Source organism: Oryctolagus cuniculus, chromosome 4 (assembly GCF_964237555.1).
Source record: "Oryctolagus cuniculus chromosome 4, mOryCun1.1, whole genome shotgun sequence".
Taxonomy (NCBI): domain Eukaryota; kingdom Metazoa; phylum Chordata; class Mammalia; order Lagomorpha; family Leporidae; genus Oryctolagus; species Oryctolagus cuniculus.
Window position 1 is genome coordinate 76541992 of NC_091435.1, and position 22711 is coordinate 76564702.

At 42.6% G+C, this 22711-nt stretch overlaps 2 protein-coding genes across 13 annotated transcripts in view; one reads left to right on the forward strand and one right to left on the reverse strand.

The window, feature by feature from the left end:
- Positions 1–8980, reverse strand: part of GSK3B (glycogen synthase kinase 3 beta) — a 218602-nt gene extending 209622 nt beyond the window's left edge. For 4 of the 5 annotated variants that reach the window (XM_070072184.1, XM_002716660.5, XM_008266875.4 and 1 more), the window contains exon 1: positions 8691–8829. In XM_070072184.1, the coding sequence (XP_069928285.1) occupies positions 8691–8778 (88 nt within the window). In that variant the 5' untranslated portion in view covers positions 8779–8829. Of the gene's footprint in view, positions 1–8690 lie in introns of all 5 variants that reach the window. The other variant, XM_002716661.5, reaches the window with a different exon arrangement.
- Positions 8981–9190: 210 nt separating this feature from the next.
- The window catches only part of LOC103350545 (transcription factor SOX-4), a 77980-nt gene continuing 64459 nt past the window's right edge, over positions 9191–22711 (forward strand). For 2 of the 8 annotated variants that reach the window (XM_070072189.1, XM_070072191.1), the window contains exons 1-2: positions 9191–10401; positions 11414–11523. In XM_070072189.1, the coding sequence (XP_069928290.1) occupies positions 9191–10174 (984 nt within the window). In that variant the 3' untranslated portion in view covers positions 10175–10401; positions 11414–11523. Of the gene's footprint in view, positions 16584–22711 lie in introns of those variants that run through there. The other 6 variants (XM_070072187.1, XM_070072188.1, XM_070072190.1 and 3 more) reach the window with 6 other exon arrangements.

Here is a 22711-nt window from a genome sequence, read left to right on the forward strand (position 1 = left end):
ATTGATTAAAATTTTGTTGTAATTCCAACACTCTTCTGCTAAAGCCAGTATTATGTTAGGTATGTATATACAAAATCAAGCCCACGATAGACATCAGTACTCTGTAAGGATTCAGAAAATCTATGGAAGGACACTTAAATTGTACGTTAGCTTTTCCAGGAAAAGAAACAGATAGTTACAGATCAGGAGAGGAGGAAAACTTCACTGAATACCTTTTCTATTTGTTTGAATCACTGCTTATAACTTTTCTTAATTTAAAGTAAAACATATAAATAAGCATGTAACTGTCTAGCATATAGGACCAAACTAATTTTATTGTGGTTATTATCATATATCATGTAGATATGACATACTCTGCTATATAAAATCACATATTTTATTGAAATTTTCAACTCAAAAATTTCCCCTTTTCTTCAGAGTTAGATAATGAATGGAGTATGAAAGTTCTGAAATTCCAATAAGCCAGAGATGTATCTGGAATACTGTCATTCTGATTCCAGGTATAACTCCAACAATTCGACCTCTTTAGGTGCGTCTCCACAAACACAAAAGACCAGCCACTAGCAATTTATTTGACTAAACTCAATAACTTGAACATAAATCATGAAGAAAATTGTTGATCAAATAAAAAGAATTCATAATTTTGTATAATAAGTAGTAGAGGGAGTCACATTTAAAGATAGGCTATAGCCTTCCTTGAAAGAAATTTTTTCTTTTGTTTTTTATTTACTTATTTATTTGAAAGGCAGAATTACAAAGAGAGGGAGCAACAGAAGAGAGAGATCTTCCCATCACTAGCTCACTCCCCAGATGGCCACAATGGCCAGGACTGGGCCAGGCTGAAACCAGAAGGCAGGAGCTTTTTCCAAGTCTCCTACCTGGGTAGCAGGGGCCCAAATACTCGGGCCATCTTTCACTGCTCTTTCCAGTGCACCTCCAGGGAGCTAGATTAGAAGCAGAGCAGTCAGGACATGAACTGGTGCCAGTAGGGGATGCTGGCATCACAGGTGGAGGCTTTACCTAACACGTCACAATACCAGCCCCTCTTCAAAGAGATCTTAAGACACATAACCGTTTTAGTTATTCAGCCAATTAATCCTCTAAAAATTTCTCAGACCTGCAAAAGAAAAAATACTTTGCCATGACAATCCTTTTTTCTTCAGCTTATCAATTAAGAAACCTAGCTTTTCAGTTTTCATTACACCTATAAATGTATTGGGTAATGTTACCCTCTAAACAGCTATTCATAATTCATTAGGAAAGCTTAAATGACTCCATGAAAGTCCTTCTATGCATTCCACAAACAAGGTATAGGCAGATCAAAATCTGAATTTTAATTCCACATGCACCAAGGAGAAAAAAACAAGACCAACAAACATTAAAACAGATAATTCTGTTGCTGGGTAACAAATGTACATGGACAATGGAAGAAAGACTTGGTAACAATATCCTGGCTAGCATTCTAAAAATTTTAGTACCTTTGACCACATCACAGAAATCTAACTGGAGGTTGGCCAATCAGAAATAACCCAGTTCTCCGGGCCGGCGCTGTGGTGTAGTGGGTTAATGCCCTGGCCTGAAGCACTGGTATCCCATGTGGGCGCTGGTTCGAGTCCTGGCTGCTCCACTTCCAATCCAGCTCTCTGCTATGGCATGAGAAAGCAGTAGAAGATGGCCCAAGTGCTTGGGCCCCTGCACTTGCATGGGAGACCCAAAGGAAGCTCCTGCCTCCTGGCTTCAGATCTGCTCAGCTCCAGCCACTGTGGCCATTTGGGGAGTGAACCAGCCAATGGAAGACCTCTGTGTGTGTGTGTGTGTGTGTGTGTGTGTAACTCTGACTTTCAAAGAAAGAAAGAAAGAAAGAAAGAAAGAAAGAAAGAAGAGAAGAGAAGAGAAGAGAAGAGAAGAGAAGAGAAGAGAAGAGAAGAGAAGAGAAAAGGACGGACGGACGAACCCAGTTCTCTTCCTCATCATTACTTCAGTGACCAATAAACTAGAGTATGTCTGATTTAGGGAAGAGTTACTGAAGAACCCCAGTTCTCCAGTAGAGACTTTCCTGCCTCCTGCCCCTTTAAAAGATAGTTAAGTTAGTATAACTAACATTCTCTAGGTGAACATTCTGAACAATCATTACCCTTGAAGCTGCATAAGCCTATACTAAGTAATCCCAATATACTGTTTTCCTGAATCATTTATCTATTCTCTTTGGTAGGCGTAATACTTAACATCAGCATCTATCCATTCCCCTCAGAGTTGTGGTTTTTAAGAAACCAACAAGTGGATGAATTAGTAAAGTGGTAAGCCTAAAAACTAACTTAAGGGGCCGGCACTGTGTGTATCAGGTAAAGCTGCCACCTGCAGTGCTGGCATCCCGTATGGGCGCCGGTTCAAGTCCCTGCCACTGCACTTCCGATCCAGCTGTCTGCTATGGCCTGGAAAAGCAGTAGAAGATCTGGTTCACCCTGGAGCTAGCTACACTGCCAGGAGCCAGGTGCTTCCTCCTGGTCTCCCATGCAGGTGCAGGGGCCCAAGCACTTGGGCCATCATCCACTGCCCTCCTAGGCCACAGCAGAGAGCTGGACTGGAATAGGAGCAACCAGAACTAGAATCCAGCGCCCATATGGGACGCCGGTGCCACAGGCAGAGGATTAACCAAGTGAGCCATGGCACCAGCCCCTAAATAAATAAATGAATCTTAAAAAAAAAAATCTTTAAAAATAAAATACAGGTTTCTAGGATAAAAACTTCCTCCTTTCTCAGCAATGTTTACTTTTATTACTAAATTGATTTGAAAGGATAATCATGTTAATATAGGAACATAAGAGTGCTGCTTTGTGCCACTGCTGGCCACAGTGTCATGGAAATAAAAGGGGAAGTCAACTTTACAAGATCAATTTCAAGAAAAATACATCATTACCTCTAGGTGATCAAACCAAAAATGCAAATACACGACCCAACACAAAAGTGAGATTCAACAATTTACAAAACAGAACTCTTTGAATGCAGGCTTTTCTCCCCCAAAGTTGGAAGAGTCTGTAAACTAACAACCCAAATCTACAAAGCTGTGTGTCTTTGTATCGTATATCAAAACCAGTGCATTGCAGATGCAAGTGTATACTGAAATAATTTACTAACTGTCTACTATATCTTAAGTGTTTCTTAAGAAAAAACTAAAATAGAATAAACATATTCATTTATTTTTTAATTTTAATGGCAGGAAACTTTTGGAAACACAAACAGTTATTTTTTAATTTTACTGTCAATTTTGCCTTGTTGTTCTATCCACACAGGCTCAACATCACCTCCAACATGATTCAAAAACTATTTGTGCCAAGGAATAGCTGTACAACTGAGGACAGAAGCAAAGAATGCAACCTCTACTTTTAAATCCACAAACTATTAAAATGCTTTTATTCTCGAAGTTATGCAAAACTCCCCCTTCCACCTCCCACCTCCAAATCAGCTAGAAAGTGATCTTAAATGCTCCACCAAATTCATATACTAATGATGATTGTGTTTTTAGTAGAACAATATCCAGGCAATCAGGTTAGTCCTGTTAATGCCAGCACAGCACACACTCCTGTCACACCCATGTGCTCTGCCCTACCATTCTACATTTTAAGATGGGGCATCACAAGAAGCACCACAATCTCACATCTTTCCCTTTTCCATCCCTCTCTCACAATCCCGTGAGTTTTATTTAAAAGTATGGAACTGTGGCAGCATGGTCAGCATATACCGTTCCACAGCCTTCTCTGTGCATAAAGCACACAGAAAAACAGAGCTGTCTCCGTGTCTGCTGCTGGCACTTAAAAAAAAAAAAAAAAAAAAAAAAAAAAAAAAAAAAAACACAGCTTTCCCAGCGTTGCTGTTTTTTACAAAATAGTATCTTATTCCTGCAACTGAAGTACAATTAAAGGGACAGACAGGACAGATGCAAGTACAGTCTGATTTTCAGCTGAACTATATCAGTGGAATGAGATGTCATTTTCTAAACGTGATGCCCAGTCAGCAATTGAACTGTCAATCACTGGGTGCCACTGAAGTTTTTCCTAATGCCTATGTCATATTGTCATTCTACAGGTGCATAAAACAAGACAGCATGTAATTCTTACATTACCATCTTAACTGTTATAACAATTCTGAGCTAAGTCTGATTGGGAGAAGAGTAAAAATGAGGTTCCTGTTTTCATTCTCAAACATGAGCTCTTTCCTACATTATTACAGGATAATCAAGAAATTGATTGAATTCCAATAATCTAATTTTTAGATGTCACAAAGATTAAGTTGCTACTTATTTACTCTTCAGTTTCAACTATCACACAACTTAATACTGCAAAACATACCATTATGAATTATTCTCTCTGGTAATAACATTTTTGATCCAAAAAAGCTTTACATGAGGGGCAGGCATTGTGGCATGACAAGTTATGTTGCTGCTTAGAATGCCAGCATCCCATGATGGTGTTACTTCACTTCCTATTCAGCTTCCTGCTAATGTGCCTGGGAAGGCAACAGATAATGGCCCAAGTATTTGGGTCTCTGCCATTCAAATGGGAGACCTGAATGGAACTCCTGGCTCCTGGCTTCAGTATGGCTCAGCTCTGGATGTTTCAGGCAAGTGAACCAGCAGATAGAAGGTGTGTGTGTACACATGTGTGTCTTTCTCTCTCTTCCTCTATCACTCTGCCTTTCAAATAAGTAAATCTTTTTTACAAAAAAGCTTTATATAAGGAAACAATTTAAGTGCTACTCACTGGCTTATTTTCCTCTTTTACAAATTTTCTATTTAAACATTGAACCTAGACAAATAGCTAAATTTTTTCAAAAGTTTGTCAAAAGGATTCATTACTAATATTTTAACTGAAACTGCCATAAGTTGGTAGCCCCTTACTTTCTGTTTTGAGTAAAAGATCACATGATTCTAAAGAAGGAATTATAATAATATTAACATTAGGTAATAACACATAAACCTGATGTGAACGAAAAAGAAACCGATTTTACCATAGCAAGTAAGGATTTCAACACTCATATACCAATTTAAACTTGGAATAAATACTTTAACTCAACAAAAATTACTTTTTTAGAAAATCAACTTTTAATTTCTGTAAGAATCTTCACATGCAAAATGAAGGCTCTTAGTATTATTACTATCATTTTTAATGTAAGGTTTACCGGAAAAAAACATTATTTATGAAAAAGTTTTAAGTATGCGACAGAAACTAAAAACTGATATTGAAAATACTTAAAATGTTTAAGTCACAATTTACTCCAAAAAGTATACTCATTGTTTTTAAGTAAGTTACCATGAAACTATTATAACTTAGTTTCAAATGTGAGGCTTTTGAATTTCAAATTATTTTTTAAGACTTTAATGAAAAGCCTGGAAATAAAAACCTTTAGTTTAATGCTAATATAAATCTAACATTTGTAGGTATAGAAAAATTAGAATTAGTGCAATTTTAGACTGGAAAGTTAAATATAATTGCCAATAACTGCTGTCTGATGAATTTCAAGGCAACTTATCCTATATGAAACTTTTTTTAAAAAGTTAACTCATCTACAGTTGCATCTCAGCACTTTCTCAATTTTCCCATTACAATTAACAATGTAACTCAGCGGTCAAGTCTTCCAGACCAATAACCTCAGAATTTATTTTTAACTCCTGACTTGTTCACAAATAGTCCCCTTCAGTCCAATCCAAAACCCTGCCAGTTCTTCTTCACACCATCTCTCAAATCTGTTCCTTTCATCCCATTTTCAGTTTATTTTATTCCCTCATGATTCACAACATACACTAGCATCTCCCTAAAGGGCTCTAATATAGTTCTACTCTAATTCAACTTAGCTGCCCAAATCATCTTCAAATACCTTGTTCAGGGGTGGGTGTTTGGTACAACTCACATCCCACATGGCAGGGCCAGTTCTAGTCCCAGCTCCTCTGCTTCCTGCTAATGCACATCCAAGGAGGCAGCAGATGAAAGCTTAAGGACTTGGGTTTCTACCACCCAAGTGGAAGACTCAGACTGAGTTCCAGCTCCTGCCTTAGGCCTGGTCCAGCCCTGGCTGTTGTGACCATTTGTGGAGTGAAGCAGCAGATGAGAAGATCTGTCTCTCTGCCTTTCCAATAAAATTAAAATAAATAAAGTTTATAAAAAAAAAAAACTGTTCAGAGCTCTCATGAATGTCAAACTTTTTCAGACCCCTTGCCCTCTGTCAGCTATCCTTCCAATATTTCTCAAATTTTACCTGTTATTTTCCTACTTAGGCTTTTATAATTCAGATTTACCAGCTTATTTATTGCCTCTCCTACAAAACTCACCATCTCTGTGCCTGGAGTCCTTTCACCTAGAATCTTTCATGCTTCTCCACCAATTCAAGACACAGCCTTCTTTAACACCTGTCTTAAAAGCACACCTTCTCTACAGGAAGCCTTCTCCCTCCAATGCATGTCTCACCCCTTTATTCTTTGTCCCTCTGAACAAAGGATTCAATTTGTATTTTGCCTTGCAGTCGTAATGCCATTGTTTTCATTGTTTTTCCCATAAATTGCCTCTACTACTAAGTGACCAGCTTTTTTTGAAGCCAAGGACTATAATTTCATATGTATCTCTTTTGAACATGGGTCCTGAAAACACCAGCACCTAACAAATGCCTAATGACTCCCCTTTCTTCTAAATATCCCTAAAGCTAGGCTTATCAAAAATGCATATTCAGCAATAAATTCCAACTTTTTAAATATTAAGTTGAAGGACATGATAACAGAAAATCAAACATTTTAACCTACATACTTTACAAAAATCACACCATTCTTGGTCAACATGTATGCCATCAAGAATTAAGGAGTCATCTTCAAAGAAAATCCTAGAAACAAAATATAAAATCCCAGAATTTAGCATTATACACTAGCATTATAGATCTCTGAAATACATCTAATAATTATATTCCTAAAACTGACTTTCAGTGTTTTTTAATTATTACCAAGATGTAAAACATACAATCACTGCAGTATCACAAGAGGCTCTTAATTAGCTATTGTAATATTTGCTTCATCATAGCTAAAAATTACCCCCAGAATAAAAAACTTCTTTCAAATGACCCCATGAAGGGCTTAGAAAGCATGACCCTTCTCTAAAAAGATGCATAATCAGCTTCCCTCTTTACATACTCTGCATTCTCTACTAGCTAGTCACTGAAAAAAAAATTAACTCAAAAATAATCTCCCATTCAGCTATTACCTTGGACTATCCTGTTTCAGGCAAGTTCCAAAAGCCAAAGTGATTGGAATCTTGAGTTCAATTAAAAGTAAACATTTTATATTGCTTAAGGATGTAATCAAGTCCACATAACAGAATCTACTGTTTAAGGCTCTTCAGTTCTCTTAGCTCCTCTAGGCAACAAAATAGTTTGCCCTCTTCATGCCCCTTTCTCAGAGAATAAGGAAACAATATAAACATTTTTTTTTGTCAAAATCTGGAAGTATATTTAAATAACCTGCCATTAATTGCCACACAAACCCCTTCACAAACAGAGCTCTGTGGGATCACTGGATACTTAGTATAACAAACACCTCAAGAAAACAGACTTTGTGAAAGTACAGTCTGGTAACAACCCTGAGACCACATCCCAGACAGCCCTACCATTTCCAGAAGGACAACCTTCTGCAAAAACTATGATGGAAAGGACTAAATCTATGTTCCTCTAACTAAATTCAATCTTATCTACAAGAAAACTGATGCAAGGATATTTTAAGTATTCCTAAAAAGGAATCCTCTGTACTCTAGAATATTTTAACAAGTAACAAATGCAACAGCACGTCAAAATTGAACTTAAATGACAATGAGTCAGTGACAATTAACATTTAACTTAGTATCTGGCATTATGACAACATACGCCTCAATCAAAACTTGGACCTCCTTCCAAGTTACCTTTTGATTAAACAAATTATATGGTGGCAGATTGGTAATGCCAAAACAGGAAGGTTAAGAGATAACAGATTAAACCACTTATCCAATTCAAGACAATGTATTTGGAGATGCTACTGCTGCTGGATATTTATCTGTTCCCATCAGCCCCTTGTAAAGGGAGGGAGCGATGATCACCTCCACACATGAATGCTGGTTACTGAGCAAGTTCATCCCCAGGTTAAGAACAAATACTTTGTATAGTTACACCAGCACGAAGAGAAACGTTAGGAGACTGGGACATTTCATGTCTCCATGAAGTACACAAAGCTGTGATAACCCGAGACTTGAGCTAACCAGAATTTCCTCCCTCGTTCCAAAAGACAAACACTCTGCAAATGCACATAATGGTTTATGAGTCGTTTAGTCCTCTTTATTCAAAAGGGTCGGCAAGCAAACGCTTCCATCACAATTTCCAAGTGGAAACACCCAAGCACTGGATAAAGGCGACCATCAGTAGCAAGGAAAGCACAAGAAACGTTTCAAATCGAATCATCGAAATAAAAATCGTACTCTCTGAACTCAAGGTTAATGAGACCGAGGGAGGGGGTTATGGGAGGAGAAAAGAGGGAGCTGCCTCATCCTCGACTGAAGACAGGTCTTGCTCTTTTCCATTAGCTCTGGTGAGTGTTCCATCAGGTCTAGTATGTTAAGGTTCTAGGACTTCGAGGTTGCTTATTTTAGGGGTGAGACGGAGAAGGGGTGTAAAATAAAATCAATACTCACTGCTAACTTTCATGCTGCCAAAAGCTGAAGGCTGCTGCACTGGCTTGCAGCTCTCCGCAAAGGAGGTGGTTCTGGGCCGCCCTGACATGATCACTCTCTTCCCGAATCACCTTTTCCTTCCTTCCTCCTTTTCTTCCTTTTGTTTTATATTGGGGTGTTAGGTTAATGATAAATGCAGCATTAAGTTCTCCCACAAGAAAGGAAAAAAAAAGACTTCGTCCTCTTGGCTTTTCACTTCTTTTGTATAGCTATATTAAAAAAAAAAAAAAAAAAAAAAAAAACACGAGCGATGTATTCTCCTTCAAGACGGATCCGTACGGATATTTAACATATAGATGATTTGGGGCTGGGGGAGGGGAAAAAAAAAACACAATTCTTTCCCCTCCCTTTCCTGGGAGGGGGGACTCCTTAAAAAAAATCACGTGAAATGGGGACAAATACTTGATTGAAAATAAGTACTTTGGATTTTATATTTTCCTCGGGGATTTTTTTCCGAGTCAATGAAGAAGGGAAGCGGCGGAAGGATCACGAGTCTCACGCTTGAAGAGAAGGGGGGATGGGAAGGAGGGAGGGAGAGGGAGGGGGCGGCTCGGAGATGCGACGGGAAACGCTGCGGCTCCGGCAGCGGCGGGATCCGGCGGGGGCCCGGCGTCCTGGAGGGCGGCGGCGTCGCGAGTCAGTCAGAGGCGGGCGGCGGCGGCGGCTCCTCTCCTCATTGCGCCAGGAGCAGCTGCAGGCGGCGGCTGGATCCAGCGGCCATGGCGGCGGCGGTGGCGGAGGCAGCTCCCTTCAGACCCCAGGCAGCGGCTCCTCGACTGCTCCCCATACGCCGGGGACATGGGAACCCGGCAACCGCTTCCGTCTCCCTCGGGGCCCCCTCCCCCGTCCAAAGCACCAGCGCGGCCGCCCTCACGCCCCGCGCCTCAGCTCCGTGTCCGCTGAGGAAGTGTCCGTGCTGTGCCCCCAGTCCGGAGCCCTGTCAGCGGCTGCGGGGCCGGCTCCTCCTCGCTTCCTTCCTTCCTTTGTCACTCGGCCCGGGCGGCGGCGGCGGCAGCGGCAGCGGCAGCACAAACCCGCATTCGCCCGGGTCGGGGGCTGCTCTGTGTGAGGAGCTCCGTCTGCGCAGCCGCCTAGCGCCTTCCCCCCTCCCCCTCCCTCTCCCCGCCTCCTACTCGTCCTCCGCCTCCTTCCTCCCCCACCCAGCCTTATACCGCCCCGCGCCCCGCCGCCCGCGTAACAGGCGTCTGGGAATCGCCGGCCGAGCCCAACGCCCGCCCTCTTCGGCGGCGGAGCCGAACCCCCAGCGAAGCCAATCACGGGCGTCGTTTCTTTACGGCTCCTCCCGGAAAAAGCCGATCGGCCTGAAGAGCCAATTAGAATGGGCCCCCGGGAAGCCTCGCCTAGAGAGCGGAAAATGCCGAAGGCATCCGAACGGAAAGAAGGTGGATTCGGCTTGTTCTGTGGCTGGCTGGAGGACAAATTAGACGAGGGCAACAGGGGCCAATCACAGTCGTCGCCCTCGCGAATAAGCATTAAAGAGTTAAGGACGGTGAAACCCAGAGTCGCTGGTGAAGCTGCAGGGCTGCGAGTTGGGGCTGCTTCGTAATTGGCTGGAAAACTCCGCTGGGAGTGAACCTCCCTCGATGATTGGCGAAGGGCAGGGGGCTTCCGAGGACATGTGGCCAGTCAGAAGACCTCCCCCCTCGCCAAGGTGGGGCGAGGAAAGCGGAGGGAGGATGTCTATAAGGTGCCGTCTCATTGGCCGGAAGCTTTGGAGCCGGGAGGGGTGGCGAAAGAGAAAGGGAGGGAGGCCGAAACCCTTAGCGGTGGCCAATGGGCCCTGACTGCCATCCAATCGCAAGACCTAGCTGCAGCGTGATTGGCGTTTGGCCTTCGGCGGCGGTCCCAGGAGCTGAGAGAAGCTTGACTGGGCTGCGGCGGACTTGTGTGTCGGGCTCGCTTGTGGCTGCTCCCGACCGGTGTGGAAACCGCAGTTAAGGAAGCACGAGCCCTCCCCTCAGCCGTCCGAAACTGCTGCGGTCGGCGGGGCCGGTTTCTGAGGCGCGCTCAAATGAGCAGAGGGTCCAGGGGCTCCCCCCGCCCACGAGAGGCTCTCCGCGGGGCGCGGCTGGCTCTGCCCTCAGCCCGAGATCGCGCCTGCCGAGTGTCAGCGGCGTCTTTCCTGAAAGGGCCTGACGGACGAAGGGGTCTCCCCAGCGGGGTGCGAGCCCTCAGATGCTAAAGTACGAACAAAGCTTCCAGAGAGGTAGCGCCTATGGGCGGCCGCGCCTCGCCCTGTCCGGGGCCATTGACAGAGTGGGGTTCACTGTGGTTGGTGCGCGCGCCCGGGCCGGGCCTTCTGGAAACGCCCCCCGAAAGATGAGCTCATGCTGGATGCGCGCGCTCCTTGGGCGCGACCGCCCGGCTCAGAACTGGCCCCGAAAGCAGGTGAGGGGAAATGCGGTCAAGCCGGATTTCCTGAAGCCTCCGAGGCAACGGGGAGTCGGAAGAGCCCATAGTAGCTTTGGGTCTTTGGGAGCCTCACTGAACTATAGAAGTGGTTTCGGAGAAGGCCTCACACATAAACCAGTGTCTATTGTTCTGCCAGAGAAGCAGTTCCTTTCGTCCAGTAAGGTGGGGCTGTGTTAGGACAGCAGAGAACGTAGAGGGGGCAGTTGCCATCCCGACTGTAATCCAGTGGCGCCTGTCATTTCCACCTGCAGAGTCATCCCTTTCTGTTAAGATGCTATCTCCAGAAAGCACCTGTGAAAGAACCCATACTTGATCAGATTACCTGGCTGCTGCTTTGCAGAACTAATGAAGGGCTTGAGAGGTAAGGAAGTAACCTTTGATGGGAGACAGGAAAGTCTAGATAGGGCTTGCAGGAAAACAAATGAGACTGGCCTGGTGCAAGACAGTGGGGGATGATAGGGAATATGACAAATTAGAGCTTACATGCTTAACTAAAGGGACTAGCTGCTGAGTGCGAGCGGGTTGTTGCCCTTGCAAAATGTTGGTTCTGTTCAGAGACACTCGGTTTTATTCCAAAAGAAACCTTGAAGTTGGATTTTTGTGCAGAGTCTCTGGATTTTTTAAGTATTGGCTACTAGCATTTTAAAACCCTGCAGGCCAAACTAAAAACATCTCAGGCTAGATGTGACCAATAGGCAATCAATTTGTAATCTCAAACCTAAGATTGCATTTTTATAGCAGTAGAGACTCTTGTTCTTTGCAATTAAAAGAGAACATGAGGTCATGGATGCTATGGGGGAGGGTAAAGAATGTTAAAAGCAAACTCAGTGCTTGGCAACTCTGTCATCTTAATCGTGCCTCTCCATGCTATTATGAAAGACCTTTGCCACTGTTTCCTGAATGTCCTGTGATGCAAAGCTTTAAATCCTGCCTCCTTCTGTACTTCCCATCCCTGTTCACAGTTACACCAGCAGGAAAATAAATAACAAATGTTTAATTATACAAATTGGAAACACGGTTGTTTGTATATAAATACAAAAGTAGTCCACTTTAAGGTTATAATTAGTTTTGCTGTCCTGCCTTCCAATATTTTGAACTGATATTGTTTAAAAGACCTGACCAAGTGTGGGAAATTTTATAGGAGAAAAAAGGGTGTATTTCAGTCTAAAATTAGGACTTGAGGACAAAGTTTGTGTGAGAATACAGAACTATTGAAAACAACATTCTGTCATTTTCTCTGAACTTTCAAACCTACTCTACCTGTCATATGCTGTTAATCACATAAAAAGTCATAATAATTTTAACAGTTAATATTTATTGTTTACAGTGTATCAGTGTTCCAATGCGCTCTTCAGTTCCTTGTGCATAACCCTCTTAAACTTTAAAATAATCCTGTGAAGTTAAGTACTGTTATCACTTGCAATTTTTGCATGTGGAAACTGAGGCGCAGTAAAGGTTCACTAACTTACCCAAGGTTCACAAAACTAAAATGCAGAACCAAGGTTCACATACCTCTTTCTTGTACATAGTCCTCACCTCTCTGCGGGTGTCGAAAGTCACAGCTTAACCTGCACCACAACACTGGCCCCTGAAGGCGGGATTAATAATAAAGGAACACATAGATTATAAGGTACACTTTATTTTGTTGAAGCCAGAGTGAACCATTCCCAACAGAATGTGAGCCAACTCTTCCCAGGATTTCACTTATTTGGCCAATATGAATCAAACACCTAAATGTTATTGGGTGCTTAAAATGTAATAGGATATTCACTCTGCTCCAGGTACTTGCAGTGAGATACAATGAGATGGAAAGAATTGTTAAGTGATAAACCCTAGGAAAGCCCACCAATAGCAGGACCAATGTGAAGATTAACAGGAAGGGTTAAGATCCCCATATCAGATACCTTGCCCTAGCTCCTGACTCCAGGTTCTTGCCCACACAGACCCAAAGACAGTGATGATGGCTCAAGTGACTGAATTCCTGCCACCCATAAGGGAAACCTGGATTGTGTTCTGCCTCCTGGCTTTGACCCCAGGACCAGATGTTGTAGACATATGGGAAGTGAACCAGTGGGAATGGGCACTCTCTGTCTCTCTCTGTTTCCTTGTCCATCTCTGAGTGTATGTCTCTCTGCCTCAAATTTTTTAAAAGGCAGGAGTCGAGTCCCAGCTATTTCATTCTTCCAGTACAGCTTCCTGCTAGTGGGCCTGGGAGCCAGCAGATAATGGATGATGGCCCAAGTATGTGGGTTCCTCCCATCCATGTGGGAGACTCAGATGGAGTCCCTGGGTTCAACCTGGACTGACCCCAGCTGTTGGCAGGCATTTGGGGAGTGAAGCATCAGACAGAAGATTTTCTCTTTTTAAGAAGGGCAGCCCCAAGGAGTCTGCAGACCCTTACTGGGCATCCTTCTGGGCCAGGTTGCCCTGGGTTGCCCCTTCAGCTCCCCCATGAGCCCTGCCAGCCAGGTTCTCAGGCACTGTGCCTTCCTCAGGCATTTCTGGCTGCTGTGACCTAGCTCGCATCTCCTGGGCAGGCTGCCCCTCCTAGCTTCTACTACAAGAGCACTCCCTCCCTGCTCCATCCCAGGAAATGGTACTCTCCTGGCTCCATGTGGCACTTCTGGGCTCCTGACTAGGCCAGGGGAGGTCTTTCTCCCCTTCCTTGCACAAAGTTCCCCCTGGGCCCAGCTTGTCAAGCTCCTGCCCTGGCCCTGGGGAGGAGTCTGCCTCACTTCCTGACATGCCAAAATCCCCAGAGCCCTGTTCCTGCCCCCTTCTTGCAGCTGCAGTTTTACTTTGTACACTTTGGGGTCACAGTTGCATCATTTTATATTAAATAATCAGAATAAATCAAGCAAGCCTGCACAACAACAACAAAATCTGTCTCTCCTTCTCTGTCACTTTGTCTTTCAAATAAGATGTATAGATCTTTAAAAAAATTACCTTTACAATGGTTAATTTATTTGTTGACACTGGCCCCAGCCTTAGTTCCTACATCAAAGAAGCAGATGTTACATGGTCTACAATATAACTATCCTGAGGGAAGTGGGCAAATCCCACAGTGAGGTACCCTGCTTTTTGAAATGTTCAGCAACGTTGTTCATTCGTTCGTTCGTTCGTTCTTTCTTTCTCTCTCTTTTTTTTTGACAGGCAGAGTTAGACTGTGAGAGAGAGACAGAGAGAAAGGTCTTCCTTCCGTTGGTTCACCCCCCAAATGGCTGCTACGGCCGGCACGCTGCGCTGATCCGAAGCCAGAAGCCAGGTGCTTCCTCCTGGTCTCCCATGAGGGTGCAGGGCCCAAGCACTTGGGCCATCTTCCACTGCCTTCCCAGGCCACAGCAGAGAGCTAGACTGGAAAAGGAGCGACCAGGACAGAATCCGGCGCCCCAACCAGGACTAGAACCCAGGGTGCCGGCGCTGCAGGTGGAGGATTAGCCTAGTGAGCCGCATTTTTAAGTGGATTTCTAGATCATTACTTGGTTTTAACTAAATTGACTCCCATAGGTGACGAAAAATGATTTCTGCAAATAAGTATAGATTACAGATTTTATTAGTTGTTCAAGAACAAACAAAATGACACTGACATTCTCCTCTTGGTAAGAGCTCTTAATCAGCCACATCACTGGGTAAAAATAATAATATGCTAATCAAATTTGACAGGAGGAAATCCTCAAATTTCTGAAATTCCTAATAAAAATTTTTGTAATAGAAGTTACTACTATTTTTTTTAGAAGATTTTTATTTATTTGTTTGAAAGGCAGAGTTACAGAGGGAGAGGTCTTCTATCCACTGCTGCACTCCACAAGTGACTACAATAGCCAGAGCTGGGCAGATTCAAAGCAGGAGCTTCTTCCAGGTCTCCCACACAGATGCAGGGGCCCAAGGACTTGAGCCATCTTCCACTTTCCCAGGCCATAGCAGAGAGCTGGATTGGGAGAGAAGCAGCCGGGACTCAAACCTGCACTCATATGGGATGCCTGCACTGCAGGCAGTGGCTCACCCCGTTCTGCCACAGGGCCAGCTCCTACTGTCTACTATTATTAGAGTCAAACCTTATCCTAAATTGAAGTATGATGGAGCTGTTGTTAAGCTAGCATGAAGTCTTCATGATTACCAAAATGTTTAAAAACTCAGCATCTGGGACAGTGTTAATAGTGTTTTTAAAGGGGAAGGGAGTAATTGGAGAACAAAAAGGTTTAGGGTCTTGGGTCTGGCATTGTGGTACTTCAGGTTAACTGTCTGCCACACCAGCATCCATATTAGAGCGCCAGTTAAAGCACCAGCTGCTCTACATCCAGTGCAACTCCCTGCTAACATGCCTGGGAAGGCATCAGAAAATGGCTGGAGTTCTTGATCCCATGCCACCCATGTGGGAGACCTGGCCTGGGTAAAGCTACTGGCTCCTGGCTTTGGCCTGGCATGGCCCTGACCATCACAGCTATTTGGGAAGTGAACCAGCAGATGGAAGATCTCTCTCTCTCTGTCTCTCTCTCTCTCTCTCAAATACATAAAATAGGGGACAACACTGTGGTGCAGCAGGTTAAAGCCCTGTCTTGAAGCGCTGGCATCCCATATGGGCGCTGGTTCTACTCCCAGCTGCTCCTCTTCCGATCCAGTTCTCTGTTATGGCCTGGGAAAGCAGTAGAAGATGGCCCAAGTCCTTGGGCCCTGCACCTACATGGAGACCGGGAAGAAGCTCCTGGCTCCTGGCTTCAGATCGGCACAGCTCCAGCCATTGCGGCCATATGGGGAGTGAACTAGTGGAGGGAGGACCTCTTTCTCTGTCTCTACCTCTCTCTGTAACTCTTTCAAACAAATATGTAAAGTAAATCTTAAAAAAAAAAGATTTAGGATCTTATTATTTTTAAAATGTTCTTTATTATACTTTCTTCCTTTTTATTTTTGTATATATCATAATATACATACTATATTAGTTCAAGATTAAGATAAAAAAGTTTGTAGACAACTAGCTTACATAAAATTAGTTGTCCAGATGGGTAAGAAAGGGAAGAACACTCCAGGCAAAGACAAGAGGATATGCAATGACAGAAATACATGTAACAAGATATTCAGAAACCTAAAGGTACTGTGAAATTAATGTAGCATATAAGATCTGAACCAGGTGCCAGCACTGTGGCATAGCAGATAAAGCTACCTTCAGTACCAGTTCAAGTCCCAGCTGCTCCACTTATGATCCAGCTCTCTGCTATGGCTTGGGAAAACAATGGAAGGTGGCCCAAGTGCTTGGACCCCTGCACCCACATGGAAGACCTGGAAGAAGCTCCTGGCTCCTGGCTTTGGATCAGCCCAGCTCCAGCCATTGTGGCCATTTAGGGAATGAACCAGCAGATGGAAAACCTCTCTGTGTCTCTGTCTCTCTGTAACTGTTTCAAATAAATAAATAAATCTTTAAAAAAAAAAAGATTAGAACCAAGAGAAAATAAAGAAGCCAATAATGGATAATAGAAGAGCAGTGAACTAAGCTATGCTATCTTAGCTCCATAGTAGGTAGCCAGCAAGGACTAAAGGCAACTAAAAAATATATTTAGGAAACAATACTATTTGAAAAATGCAGACTGCAGATTATACTCATATATATATATATATATATATATACCATATTTCCAATTCTGCAAAATATAAATACATTTAGGTGAAGATTGAAAAGAAAAACAAAATAATTTTGTTAGTATATTTTCATGTTTAATTATACATGGAAATATTCACTCCAAATGTTTTTGTTTAGTATTTTTGTAATAAATTTCTGTTTTCTTGATTTTAAAAGGAATTGGCTCTCAAAATAACACATCTCTTCACTGTAATTCACACGTACCTCAGCAGCCTCTGAATACAATGGAAGTTTTAACAAAAACTCCAAATCTCAGCAGAGCCTTCCAACCAAGTTTTTACTGATAATTCTTTTGTCATGAATTGAATTCAGAAAACCAGGCAATATTTATTAAGTACATACAAATGCAAGGTATCTGGTAGGCATCTGATACAAAGAAATACATGAATGGTCCTATGCTCTTAGGGAGCTTTATTAACCCTTTCGAGAACAACTACATGAAAAGTTAAATAATAAATTCTAAAAGTTATATTTTGAGTTCATCAGAAAGTTGTCAAACAGTGTAATTTGCCAACATAAGTATGGTTGTTACTCTTATCCTCAAGTAACCAGAAACTTAATCATGGTCTCCCATGTTGGTGGCAAGGATCCAAGTACTTGAGCCATCATTTACTGCTTCCTAGATGTGCATTAACAAGAAGCTGGAATCAGAAGCCAAACTGAGATTCAAATCTGGGCACTTCAATATGAAACAGGGGCATCTCAAGCAGTATTTTAATAGCTACACAAAACTGTCCCAAATACTCTTAATTGTCAAAGACAGCTGGTACTAAGATAAAAGCAAAGCCTTGAGGAATCCTTTTAGTTGTTTATGCTTATCACATTTTTTGCTTCTGACAGTATAATCATAAGTTTTGTAAAAAGATTTATTTATTTATTTATTTGGAAAGCAGAGTCACAGAGAGGGCAAAGAGAGTTCTTCCATCCACTGGTTCACTCCCCAAATGGCCACAACAACAAAGCTGGGCCGATGCAAAGCCAGGAGCATCTTTGGGATTTCCCACGTGGGTACAGGGGCCCAAGTAGTTGAGCCCTCTTCAACTGCTTTCCCAGTCCATAGCAGAGAGCTGGACAGGAAGTGGAGGATCTGGGACTCGAACTGGGGCCCATAGGTGATGCCGGCGCTGCAGGTGGTGGCTTTACCCCCTACGCCACAGCACTGGCCACCATAAGTTTATTATCTTATTGAACTGATTACATTATCTCACACTACTTTTATTTTATTTATTTTATTCCATTTCTACTTGCATTTCCTCGAGAGCTTTTTTAGATAAAAGTGCAAATATTTTCATACTGAGTTAAGTAAATGAATTCACATGAACTAAAATCAGGATGTGTTGATTAAATACTTTGATCTAAGCATACTTTTATGCCAATACAGATTTATTGAACTATTGATGCTAAGTTATATAAAACTGCATCATTTTAATTAAGGCTATTAGTTTACATTTGGCAATCTCAAAGTACTTGTGATATTAGGTTGGTCAGTTTATTTTTTTTTTTATTTTATTTTTTTTTTTTTGACAGGCAGAGTGGACAGTGAGAGAGAGAGACAGAGAGAAAGGTCTTCCTTTGCCGTTGGTTCACCCTCCAATGGCCGCCGCGGCCGGCGCGCTGCGGCCGGCGCACCGCGCTGATCCGATGGCAGGAGCCAGGAGCCAGGTGCTTTTCCTGGTCTCCCATGGGGTGCAGGGCCCAAGCACCTGGGCCATCCTCCACTGCACTCCCGGGCCACAGCAGAGGGCTGGCCTGGAAGAGGGGCAACCGGGACAGAATCCGGTGCCCCAACCGGGACTAGAACCCGGTGTGCCGGCGCCGCTAGGCGGAGGATTAGCCTAGTGAGCCGCGGCGCCGGCCTGGTCAGTTTAAATACTGTATTTCCTTGTTGGATAAACACACAGTCTTTACACTGAAATGTTAATGCATACAAAGCAACAAGGCATTGTTAAATAAAACAGCAATGATTACTAGAAATTAGGTCTTATGACCAATGGCGTATGATTAAAATTACTTCCCACATTCACATCCACAGTACTTGTCCACCATTTAACATCTCAATTAAAATACTACACATGTGAAACAATAACTAGCAGGCAAAGGAACTAAACCTGTATATTTGGTATACTTTGCAAGTACACTTATGCATGAGTAAGCAAGGGATTCACAGAATTTACAGCAGAAGAAGACAAAAATGATTTATAAAAATACTAAATCATTAAAAATTATTTGAAAATATGCTCTTCCTATTGTAGACCCCTACTGTACACAAAACCATAAACATTGTTCCCTATGTAAATAAAAAATAAACATAAGGAGATTTGAAAAGTCTGCATATTTCCATCCAACAGATTTTAAAGGCAAAGACTTTAAGACATTATACTGAAAGGACTATCATATTTTAAGGACAAGAATGCTGTCTCTATGGGTTTTTCAAAAATCAAAAAACTATATAGCTGTACCAATTAAAGCACTTATTTTGTGTAATACAATGATAATGACCTTGAGTTTCTTTAAAAAAATACAATAAGCTACAAGTAGCAAAGTAGCAAAATTATCTGGAGTAGTCTATATATTGAAGCACTTTGGACATTCATTTATTATGTCAAGATGTAACAATGCTTTTAGGTTTTACATTACTGTACTCTCCAATACAAAGTGTTAAAGTATCTAGTACACCATTTTCTTTAATTTTTTAAATTTTTATTTAAGTTATACAAGTTCCATATATTTCATATATACAGATTTAGGAACATAGTGGCACTTCCTCCTCTACTCTCCCTCCAGCACATGCATCAAGCTTTCCTCCCCCTTCTCTCACATCCCCACTCTTTTTGCAAAGATCTATTTTCAGTATGCTTAATGATCATATAGTTAACTCTACTCTAAATAAAAAGTTCAAAAAATAGTATGAAGAGAAAAAAAAACAAAAACACTGTTCTTCAATGGAAAAGACAAGGGCTATAAATGATCACTGAATCTCAAAATGTCTATTTCACTCCAATACATGGCATTTCAGGTACTCTATTAGTTACCTCAGATCAGGGAACACATATGATATCTGTCTTTTTCAGATTGGCTTATCTCACTAAGTGTAATGGTTTCCAGTTGCATCCATCTTGTGGCATAAGACAGGATTCTTTTTTTTTTTTTTACAGCTGATAGTACTCTGTAGTGTATATATACTATAATTCCTTTATCCAGTCAACAGTTGTTGGACATCTGGGCTGATTCCCTATCTTAGCTATTATGAATTGTGTTACAGTGAACATGGGAGTGCAGATAACTCAAATACTGATTTCTTTTGCTGTGGATAAATTCCCAGGAGTGGGATGGCTGGGTCACATGGTAGGTCTATATTCAGATTTCTGAGGTATTTCCATACTGTCTTCCGCAGTGGCTACACCAGTTTATATTCCCACTGACAGCGGACCTGAGTACCTTTTCCCGCACATCCTCACCAGCATTTGTCGCTTGTTGATTTCTGTATGGGAGCCATTCTAATTGTAGTGAGGTGAAACCTCATTGTGGTTTTGATTTGCATTTCCCTGGTGTTTAATGATCCTGAGCATTTTCTTACGTGTCTGTTGACCATTTGTATCGCCTCTCTTGAAAAATGCCTATTCACGTTCTTTGCCCATTTTTTAAGTGGATTGTTTGTTGTTGTTGATTTTAAAAGTGTGGATCAATTAAATTTTTTAAAAACTTTATTTTCACTTTATTTGAAAGAGACAGAGACAGAAAGATGGATATCTTCCACCCTCTGATTCACACCCCAAATGCCCACAACAGCTTGAGCTGGAACAGGCAGTAGCCAGAAGCCTAGAACCCAATCTGAATCTCCCACATTGGTGGTAGGGACTTGAGCCACCATCTGTTGCTTCCCAAGGTATGCATTAGCAAGAAGCTGGAATCAAGTGGAGGCCCTAGGGACTTCAACACAGCACTCCAAGATGGGCTGCCAGCATCCTAAACCACATATTCACGGATGCTCCTAATGTCCATCCCTAGGCATACTTTTTTACAGCAAATTCTAGACAATTCAGGTTTGTTTTCATGTGCATTGAAATATAATAAGTAGGGGCAGGTATTTGACAAAGTGGTTAAGATACCACTTTTGGCCGGCGCCGCAGCTCACTAGGCTAATCCTCCGCCTAGCGGCGCCGGCACACCAGGTTCTAGTCCCTGTCGGGGCGCCGGATTCTGTCCCGGTTGCCCCTCTTCCAGGCCAGCTCTCTGCTGTGGCCAGGGAGTGCAGTGGAGGATGGCTCAGGTGCTTGGGCCCTGCACCCCATGGGAGACCAGGAAAAGCACCTGGCTCCTGGCTCCTGCCATCGGATCAGCGCGGTGCGCCGGCCGCAGCGCGCGGGCCGCGGCAGCCATTGGAGGGTGAACCAACGGCAAAAGGAAGACCTTTCTCTCTGTCTCTCTCTCTCACTGTCCACTCTGCCTGTCAAAAAAAAAAAAAAAAAAAAAAAAAGATACCACTTTTAAGATGCCTACATCCCATATTGGAATACCTAGGTTCAAGTTCTGGCTCTGCTCTTGATTCCAATTTCCTGCTAATGTGCCTGTGATAGGCAGCAGGTGATGCCTCAAGTATTTGGATTCCTGCAACCCAACTAAGAAAGAAAGGAGGAGAGAGAGGGAGGTAATAAATACAAGTCTGAGAAATTCTCAGAACAAATATTTTAGTACCTTAATAGTCAGCTGTAAATCAGAAATGGTCAGATTTTCTTCACAAGGGAATAAGATTCACATCTCTCATAACAGAATAAAAGTACTTCTCTTTATATTATGTAGATGTGAAAGCTACAAGAAAATTGGCATTTCATTTTTAACTATTGAATTTTTTTAAGGGTAAGGAAAGAAAAAAAAAGTTGGGGAAAAAATGAAGTCCCCTGGATTATCCAAAGACCAATTCCAAAATGCATACGGCCTATTTCCCCCAGTAAGGCCAGAGTCTCTTGGATTGTGGCCAACAAGATGCATCATCGCACTAACTTCATTACTGTGCCCTGCAGGACGGAATTCTAAGAGCAAATGGGAGGGAATGTGAAAAGCTCTGAGGAATGTAACATCAGATCAGACAGTAGTGGAAAGTGCTAGATACTTGGAAAAGAAAGGATTCTTACGGGAGAGGGTTTTTGCAGTTAAGGGCTGATTCCCTATCTTAGCTATTATGAATTGTGTTGCAGTGAACATGGGGGTGCAAATAACTCTTTCAAATACTGATTTCTTTTGCTTTGGATAAATTCCCAGGAGTGGGATGGGTAGGTCACATGGTAGGTCTATATTCAGATTTCTGAGGTATTTCCATACTGTCTTCCGCAGTGGCTACACCAGTTTATATTCCCATTTTGGAAGCCCATTAACCCAGTCATTATTTTTATAATTAATATGTATTAGTAGTGTCCAGTACTTGAAGATTAGAATAATAATTTATAAAAATAATAACTATATTTCCCAAAATGAGTTTTATTTCCCTTTTAAGAGCATTTGGGAATCTCAGGAAAACAACAATTTAGATTTTTTTTCTTTTTAGGGAATCAGCCTGAGATAGCTAATTACATTTTTCTCTCAGTACATTTCTACTTTCTCTAACCAGTTTTCTTTTAAAGATCTATTTATTTATTGAAAAGGCAGAATGAGAGACAGAGACAGGGGGAGATGAGGGCCGGCGCCATGGCTCACTTAATCCTCGGCCTGTGGTGCCAGCATCCCATATGGGCACTGGGTTCTAGTCCCGGTTGCTCCTCTTCCAGTCCAGTTCTCTGCTGTGGCCCAAAAGGGCAGTGGAGGATGGCCCAGGTGCTTGGGCCCCTGCACCCACATGGGAGACCAGGAGGAGGTACCTGGCTCCTGGCTTTGGATCGGCGCAGCACCGGCCGTGGTGGCCATACGGGGATGAACCAACGGA